Raw genomic sequence first — 9426 nt, 5'->3', positions numbered from 1 at the left:
CAGTTACAGCCCATGTTTCACTGCCATGTAGCATGGTTGTTCGTACGCATGCTTGAAAAAGAGAAAACGGAAAAAGTACTGGGGTCGATTTATTTGGCTAAAAACTCTTCAAGATAGTGCCCCAGCATGACCGCAGTCTAATGACTGAAACGTGTAAAAGATAAAGAACCACAAGATTCTATGTAGTTTCTCTCAACCAAATAAGATTACTTCACTTCATAAAAAATTAACATTTCCCCAGGGTACAGTGTTTTCATCTCAACTGTACGGAGCAACAGAGACAAACAGCATTTCATATACTATCTCAATATAGTTTACATGAATGTAAGGTGGATGAGCCGGCAGAATTGTTAGCACACTAGGCAAAATGCTTAGTGGCATTTCATCTCTCCTCATGTTCTGAGTTCAGATTGTAAGGACAGCGTCGATAAAATAAGGACCACTTGAGCACTGGGGTTGATGTAGTTGACTTACTCTCAACCCCAAAATTGCTGGCCTGGTGCCAAAATTTGAAACCAATATAGTTTATATGAATAATCAATCCTACAAAAGGAGAGACTGACAGAAATATTTACTTATGCTTTGAGAAGGGTAGGTCAATTGGTTGACAATTCATTTATCCCAAAGCTACAACTGTTCCAATTCATACAAATTAAAATGTCCACTGCACACCATGTCATACACAGTACATTAATTTTAAAATTAAAGAAAATCTAAAAATTAAAAAGAAAAAGAAACAAGCTGCTTCTATAACTTTGTATTCTTTTATTTATTTCAGTCATTTGACTGTGGCCATGCTGGAGCACCACCTTTAGCTGAACAAACCGACCCCAGGACTTATTCTATCGGTCTCTTTTGCCAAGCTGCTAAGTTACAGGGACGTAAACACACCAAGATCAGTTGTCAAGCAATAGTGGGAGGACAAACATATACATATATGTAACCTTTGTGACACAAATTAGAAACATTTCCAATCTGGCCAGCTTTCAAGAATATTATGCTGATCCCTGCAATACATCGTCATAAACTGTATGCAGTCACACCTCATTTTCAGTATATGTGTCTCACTACTACAAGTTTGATTCTGATACATCATAACCAACTTTTCCCTTTCAATTACTATAAGTTCCCTATTTTTACTGTCTGTATTTCACTGCCACACAACATTACACATATACTTCAAAATGAAATAATGACAACTTACTCTTTCAAAGGTTTACTGTCATCTGACAATTTCTGTCCATCAAAATACAGCCAATATCTTTTCCAAATGTATCGCCTGCATAAGTTAAAAAAGGTAATCCAGATATAACATCAATACAAGTCATGTATTTCAAAATACAATCCATAAGCTAACAAGATGAGGTATAAAAATTGATAGAAGAGTGCAGGCTTAGTTATATGTTCAAGAAGTTGACTTTGTAATCATGTGCTTCTTTGGTTGGTACCACTGTGCAGTGACTTAGGCAATATCTTCTTCCATAACTTCAGAGATTGAACAATACCTTGTGAATGGAATATGATCACCGGAAATTGCTGGAGATCTCTGTATGTGTGTGTGTGTGTATGTACATATGTATGTCCACTCTGCTGGGTGGTTGGTGTTAGGAAGGGCATCTAGCTGTAAAAACTATGTCAAAACAGACACAGAAGTTTGGTGCAGGCTCCTGCCTGACCAGCTCCTGTCAAATCATCCAACCTATGCCAGCATGGAAGGCAAATGTTAAATGATAATAATGATATATATAATATAATACACTTCCTATTTTTAATCATTGGTCATACTATTTTCACTCAGTACACTTACCTACACATCCACCTTTTCCCCCTCTTTTATCCTATTCTGTCTCCTATTCACATTGTACCTGGACCTCGCAGCTCTTCCTTTCTCTTTCTCATTTTCCAGGTGGGCAAGCTATGTATTTACCTCTTCAGCAAGACACCTGCTCCCCTCCCTCTACCATAGTTTCTTATTCCTCCAGCCAGTACCCTGCTCAGTCTTATTTTGTGGGTACTAGGTGACCTCACTGGTGCTGATACCATGTAAAAAACACCCACTACAGACTTAAGTGGCTGGCTTTTTGAAGTGCATCCAGCTATAGAAACCATGCCAAAACAGACATAGAACCTGGTGGAGCCCTCTAGCTTGTCTGTACTTGTCAAACTGTCCAACCCATGCCAGCATGGAAAAAAGTATATTAAATAATGATGATATATATATCTATAAAATCATAATTTTAATTTATGTAAATTTTCCATGTTGGCAAGTGTTGGGCAGGTTGTCACACTCCAAGCCAGTTCTTATTCTAAGCTAGTGCCCTTTTAGACAGGTTACAAGACCACCAGTTATCAATACATATACATGTGTGTGTGTATTTGTTTTCATTTTCTGTAATACATTTCGTTTATCTAGGAGGGATATGTATCTATTATTTTTTTAATGGTTTGGTCTGAAGGAAAGGGCTATGTGCAAGCCCTCCAAGAGAGGTGAGATTCATATAGCTAATGTTCTTAAACAACTTCATGTTGATAATTGCAGGAAAAATCATTGGCAGGGAGGGGATATGGGTGACAAGAGAAGGAGGGAGGAGTCAGGTGAGGCTGGGTAGAGGTGACACACGGAGCAGAAGTAAAAGGAATAGCAGGAAGCAAGGAAGAGTAAAGAGACAGTACGTCTACAAGTCAGATGTCGGAGTGTGTTGGTGAGCAACTCCATGCCAATCAGTGAGATGTCATTGTCAAAATACTCACCATCTAAGCCTACAGAAAGCCATCTTAGTAAGGTTGAATACTTACCTAATATGTGGAGGCTTGTGGCTTAGTGGTTAGGGTGTTGGACTCATGATTGTAAGTTTGTGATTTCGATTCCTGGACCAAACAATATGTTATGTTCTTGAGCAAAACACATCATTTCACGTTGCTCCAGTCCACTCAGCTGGCAAAAGTGAGTAATCTAGCAATGGACCAGTATCCTGTCCGGGTGTTGAACTTATACACTATGGAAACCGAAAAACTGGCCCTTATGATTCAGCATGACACAAGAAGGTAATCTTTAACCTACCTAATATTATATAATCACATAGATATAAACAACAACCTTGTGATCTGCTAATACTGTGTAATCTGTGCACTGTCTCCTCTCTCTACCTTTTCTACCATTACTATAAAGGCCTCTGCTCCTTGAAATTGTCTGGTTTCAAACCACATTCATCCAGGTACTCTGAACTCTCTCATCTTGCCTCTCATTACACATAATATCCACACTCCCCACCACCAACACCATGCCTAACCTCTTCTTCCCAGAATGTTAATTTTATGGAATTCTCTCCTTGTAGGTGTCTTTCTTACAGTCATCAATTTGCAACAGTATAAGTGGAATTTTAAAGGCATCAGTTTCCACAGTCTCAAAGAAACTGTATAAACCAAACTAGTAAAAAAGCCAATTACAAGCCCAAACACTAGTCTGCAGACCAGCTAATGTTATATAGTTATATAATTACATTTACAAGGATCCAGTCCACTTACCAGCTGATGTGTTCAGGGCCATTCTGTCTTGCTTGCTTCAGTTGTACATATCTTTTGATGGCATGTTTCAAATCTAACACTGTGGCATCTTGTACAACCACAACACCTAACAGAAGAAATTATAAACAGATACAAAACTAAATTTTAGGCAACAAGTAATCTGTGGTATTTGTGAAATACTTAACCTTTTGATGTTATCCTTAAAAAACATGGTGTGCATACAAATTTAAACAAAGGCTTTTTTTCATGATGTACAAATCTACGTTTTATATCCTATGTGAGAAGTATAGTTGACATCAGTAAATATTATGAAAATTAAGAATAGCCTTAACTCTTGTATATTCTTAAACAAAACTATATCAAACTAGTGGGATCCAGGAATATTTCATAGAATTAATGGTAAATCTACTGGGTTATTTCTGAAAACTTTATCCAAAAACCTGAAAGCATAGCCTGTGTTGTGTTTGTATGGAAAGATAGTCGCTCATCTGCTACTCATTGAAAAGTGAAAGAATACAATGATTACTTAATGCACTTTATATACTTAATACACAGCACTCGTAAAATAAATATTCACCCTTATTTTTCTTATGCACATGCGTTAAGCGATAGGTGATATAAAAAATACTTAGTTCAATTTTTAAAAAATGCACTTTTCACTATCCAATCACCGCCACCAACACCACCACCATCATCATCATCTCTCCCTCTCCCTTTCTTTAACCTCACCATCAGAACATCGCCCCTCTGCTAAAATTATATTCTTAACTCTCCTCCTCTACCTTCAATTAACTTTTTTGACCATGTAATAAATATTATGTTCTCCCTACCTCACGTCATGGATCTTCTCTTTCTTTTTCCTTCTTCCTCTTCCCCGTATCCTCTTTTTCTCTCTCCACTCTTTCCAATCATCTAATCCTACAAATTACATTCTCTCTACCTCACATCATGGACACTTTTCTCTTCTTCTTTTCCTCTAATCACATGAAAGTGTTACCAATGGGCTAAGTAACACAATGACAAGCAGAATTATTATAGGAAAGGCCTTAATAAATGAAAGGATGCATGGAGAACAAAGCAAAAGCAATCAGTCTCTCTTGATCTGAAATCAAAGAGGTAGCCCAAGATCACATCCATTGGTATGAAATGGTCACATCCCTATGCTTCTTACAGAGTAATGCGGACTAACTTATTAATAAATGAAAGAGCAACAGAGGATCAAATCACTAGAACAAACACAGGAGCAGCAGCATAGAAGGGAAAATAGGAATCAAAGAGAATACAGTGAGTGTCTACAACAGGTAAGAGAACATGTTCAAGAAAGAATAGAAAATGAAAATGAAAGAGAACATCAAAAGGAACCTAACATATGGTTAACAGATAGAACACTGTTGACATGAATATTCTTGGTAATCATTGTGAAGCTTTTAGATTTATAAATGAAGGTTTGAATTGCTGAGAGAATGGGAAAGTCATGCTCCCTCAATTACAGCCTTATCCAGAAGTAAAAGGTGCTTTTAAATGAAAATAATGCAGAATATATAATTTCAAAAGAAACACTAATTTTTATGGTTCTATATAAACTTCCAGCAATCTAAAAAATTTTGTATTTACCGTGGAATGTCCATAGGTATTGCTAATGTGTATGAATGTAAATATATATATGTATATACTTGTGTTTGAGCATGTGTGCATATTATATTCATGATGTCTGCGTGCAGTATATGTATAATGGTAATTTAAGTGATTGCATCCTCTGTACCCATTTGCATGTGCATATAGGTGGATGCTGCTTTCACATGTACAAGAGTGTGTGTGTGTTGTTGTGCAGAGGATAACAATTTTTTACTGAACAAATGATGCCTTCTTTGTACAATTTACGGAATCCAAAGAATAAATCTGCATTTAAAAAACCTATCAAATATACCATATTTTTTTTTTAAATACAAAATGTGTGACAACTGGAACAGGCACAATTCTAAGAAATGGAGACAGTCCATACTGCCAATATACAAGCAAACTTCTGATGTACTTTCGGTTTATGAAATAATGAATAAATTACTATTTATGATGTTTTTACTGATGAAACAGACAGTTACTTAAATGCTTTGAACCTTCGTGCTGTAGAAACACATACACACAAGTATGTATGCATGTATGTATGTTCTCTTTCTTCTTTTAATTTTTGAGTAAATTTTGACCAACCACCTACTTGGTAGTAAGGTTGTGAAAGAAAGTATCTTGTTTTAACCATTATCCTTTAAATTTTTAGAAGGTCTTGCACATTTTTACAGCTCCAGATATTGTGATCATTTGTAGCATATGAATTAAAATTTGCATTGTCTCCCCATGATCCCAAGTTCAGCCATACTTTGCTCCAGGCATGTACATCTGTATGTATGCATACATGCATGAATGTATGAGTAAGTATGCATGCACATGTGTGTGTGTGCGTGTGTGTGTGTGTGTGTGTGTGTGTGTGTGTGTGTGTGTGTGTGTATATATATAAAAATATATTGTTGATGCCTGTCATGTTCGCAGAAGATGTGGGTTTGAGTCCCATGGGCTGATTTTAACTTTTCTATCCAAAAGGATTTTTAATCCAACATTTACATGCAGCTAGCTTTATTTGCTTTGAGCTTCACCATTCCAAACAAGAATTATATGTACTGTACCATACAATACTGTAATGTCTTTTGATCAACAGAAAGCTTAGAACTTACGCATAACCTCTCCATCAGCTCGACAGACGTTTATTAACATGGCCTGCCCATATTCAAGAGCTATCTGGGACTTGACCTCTTCAGGTGTAACCTCTGAGGGAAGATCTTCAAGAAGTGGGTCTGTCTGGAATTAAAAACAGAAAGAAATAAAAATATTATATAGTCTCTACTTGCAAATAACTATTCTCTGGGTTCCAGATTTGCAAGGGAGTGAGGAATGAGAAAGTGTGACATTCGGAGTAATTTAGAGAGTCCTTGATTACAAGTTTAACTCACAAAGATACATCTGTTATTTTTCCATGCTATTTACAAATAGTAAATATGTAAACCCAATGAATGTGAAAGTAAGTTGTATCACCTGATCATTTGTTGTTGGCACTCCGTCGCTTACGACTTCGAGGGTTCCAGTTGATCTGATCAACAGAACAGCCTGCTCGTGAAATTAACGTGCAAGTGGCTAAGCACTCCACAAACACGTGTACCCTTAACGTAGTTCTCGGGGATATTCAGCGTGACACAGTGTGACAAGGCTGACTCTTTGAATTACAGGCACAACAGAAACAGGAAGCAAGAGTGAGAGAGTACAGCAGGGTTCGCCACCATCCCCTGCCAGAGCCTCGTGGAGTTTTAGGTGTTTTCGGTCAATAAACACTCACAATGCCCGGTCTGGGAATCGAAACCGCAATCCTATGACTGCGAGTCCGCTACCCTAACCACTGGACCATTGCGCCTCCACAACCTGATCATAAAGCTAAATCTTACTGCAGCCATTATGGATGTTACTGAGCAAGGTACACAACTCTGTTACAACTGGCTTGACTGACAAAAACAAGTTGTACTAATATTCTACAGTTGAACCATTAGCCATTGAAAAGTAATGAAGCCATAAAAACATCCTGCCCATGTCACCATTGAAAAATAGATGTAAAATCATCATCATTTAACGTCCATTTTCCATGCTGGTATGGATTGGATGGTTTGACCAGAGCTGGTAAACTGGAGAACAGCAGCAGGTTCCAGTCTGATTTGGCTGGATGCTCTTCCTAACACCAACCACTTTATAGAGTGTGTTGGGTGCTTTTTACGTGGCCTGGCACAAGTGCTTTTCTCATGGCCCAGCATGGATGCTCTTGCAAGGCAAAAGCCCCTTCAACTGGGAGGGGATCATTAACAATTCTGCTGACCATGCCAATACTTATGTAAAATGATAATTAAAAGATAATAAAAATTAACTACTGCTTGAGATTTAATATTACCTGATTAATGTAAGTTCAAAATATAGAGAACAATCAAAATGGTAATATCTTAATGTTTCTGTTATTTTAATTGTTATGAGATTGTATGTAAAACTTTTCAGCAATAGAAAAATATAAAAATACTATACAAAACATTTATAAACTTCACTCACACATATTAATTCTGAGAGAACCTTCCTTGCTTTAGCCATGGCATCTTGATGAGTAAGTTCTTGAACATATGGTGTGGCAGAGGAATCGGAATCAGAAGGACTTTCATTACCCACAGAAGTCATATTCTTTCAGATTTGAGCTGAAATAAAAGGTCATTAATTGCCAATTAAATAATACAGAATAATAATATTGCTTACATATGATGATGATGTACAAGATACATAGTTTAAGATTTAGATATTGACGATTACTACTTGTGAAGATGTCAACTTTGTAAGTAAGAGATATGAGTTGAGCTGAAAATAAAATTTGAGGATTATAGGCGTTTATTGAAAATGTAAAACGAAAATGACAAAAACAAGGAATCAAAATCGGCTACGACGTAAATTCATCGAGAATTCATCTCCATTCTTCGGCACTGGCCACATTGAAGATCATTATAGAAAATAAATGAATGTTTAGAAATTGTAAAGATATACATAGACACACAGAAATTTCAAATGAAGTTGGTACATAAAAGTTAAAGCTTTGAGATGCTTCTTTAAAAGCACATCTGTAGTTTAGACAGTTAAATTCACAGTTAATTTACAATAAAATATGCTATTTAACTGAGTAAAATTACCTTAAACTACAGCTTTTTGCCGCTCTGATAAAAAGATAAAAAATGCTGTAGATATAATAGACCTGAAATTGATTATTTTGTTTATATTATTATATTTGTTATTATAAATTAAAATACTTAAGAAGACTGCTCACCTTTCAGCCACTTGCGGAGTTTTTCATTTCATCAACATTATCAGAAAACAAAGGTTGATTAAAAGTGTTTGTTTGGCGATATCTTTTTCGATTCGCCTTAATAGAGTAGCGCTATAATTATCTCATTTTTTTTCCTTTCTAATAATTACTTAAATTAATACTTTATATAAATTTTATTTCTAAAAAGAACCCAATTTTTTAAACATTATATTTTATATATTTACCGTATTTTATGAGAAACGATACTATACACTTAAAAACGAAACGCTATTAATTTCTCCTGTGTAATATTTTCATGCAACCTTTATGATGGTCTTTGTATACATCCAGTGTAAACCATGCTTGTTTTCTGTCCTGTCTGTGCTAATGTTTTAGTCGTGGAAGAAGGACCCAACTGTTATCGGTTTGGTTGTCACACATGCCCTTACATACAGAACATTACACGAATGGTATACTATACGATTCATTTATATCTTTTGTTATATATTTACTTTCTTATGTTTTACAGTATGATTCGTTGAAAATTAGTTAAACCGATCTTTTGATATATTTCCTAAGCAATATTAATAATTGGGAGCAGTAGGAAAATAGCGACAGGTAAATTGAATTCATTTGTAATGAGATGAAAAACATCGACAACTGAATCATGTACAATATACTCATATTTGAGTACCAACGTCGAAGAAACACTTCAACGAACAAACGAGGGATCCTTTACGTAGTCGCTCGTGCCAGTATATAACAATAGTAAAAGAATATACATAGGCATAAAACAGATTTATGTATGACTGTGGCATTTTTTCGATATAGATATTTTATCTGTCATTCTTTCCCAACTGTTTTGATGGCGTGTTCGGTAAAATCCGTAAAAAGGTTTTATGTATTTATTTTTTGTTTTGATATACCACACACGCTTTGATGTTCAAGACCGACTTTCATTCTCTTGATAGCTACCGTCACTCTCACGTACGTACAGTCATTCACACACTTCAAATATGTTGTGGCTTATATAT

The 9426-nt window shown here is 35.9% G+C and overlaps 2 protein-coding genes across 5 annotated transcripts in view; one reads left to right on the top strand and one right to left on the bottom strand.

The window, feature by feature from the left end:
* The window catches only part of LOC106871870 (U11/U12 small nuclear ribonucleoprotein 25 kDa protein), a 30052-nt gene that overhangs the window by 600 nt on the left and 20026 nt on the right, over positions 1 to 9426 (bottom strand). The window contains exons 1-5 of one of the 3 annotated variants that reach the window (XM_014918610.2): positions 8414 to 8603; positions 7657 to 7796; positions 6249 to 6372; positions 3526 to 3631; positions 1205 to 1279 (exon numbers count right to left, since the gene is read on the bottom strand). In XM_014918610.2, coding sequence (XP_014774096.1) covers positions 1205 to 1279; positions 3526 to 3631; positions 6249 to 6372; positions 7657 to 7779 — 428 coding nt within the window. In that variant the 5' untranslated portion in view covers positions 7780 to 7796; positions 8414 to 8603. Of the gene's footprint in view, positions 1 to 1204; positions 1280 to 3525; positions 3632 to 6248; positions 6373 to 7656; positions 7797 to 8279; positions 8304 to 8413; positions 8604 to 9426 lie in introns of those variants that run through there. The other 2 variants (XM_052971290.1, XM_014918611.2) reach the window with 2 other exon arrangements.
* The window catches only part of LOC106871871 (DNA-directed RNA polymerase III subunit RPC10), an 8526-nt gene continuing 7795 nt past the window's right edge, over positions 8696 to 9426 (top strand). The window contains exon 1 of one of the 2 annotated variants that reach the window (XM_014918612.2): positions 8696 to 8862. In XM_014918612.2, the coding sequence (XP_014774098.1) occupies positions 8752 to 8862 (111 nt within the window). In that variant the 5' untranslated portion in view covers positions 8696 to 8751. Of the gene's footprint in view, positions 8863 to 9155; positions 9380 to 9426 lie in introns of those variants that run through there. The other variant, XM_052971291.1, reaches the window with a different exon arrangement.

The sequence above is a fragment of the Octopus bimaculoides genome, chromosome 10 (assembly GCF_001194135.2).
Source record: "Octopus bimaculoides isolate UCB-OBI-ISO-001 chromosome 10, ASM119413v2, whole genome shotgun sequence".
Taxonomy (NCBI): domain Eukaryota; kingdom Metazoa; phylum Mollusca; class Cephalopoda; order Octopoda; family Octopodidae; genus Octopus; species Octopus bimaculoides.
The sequence above is the reverse complement of the archived record's forward strand: the minus strand, read 5'-3'. Positions and strand labels throughout refer to the sequence as shown.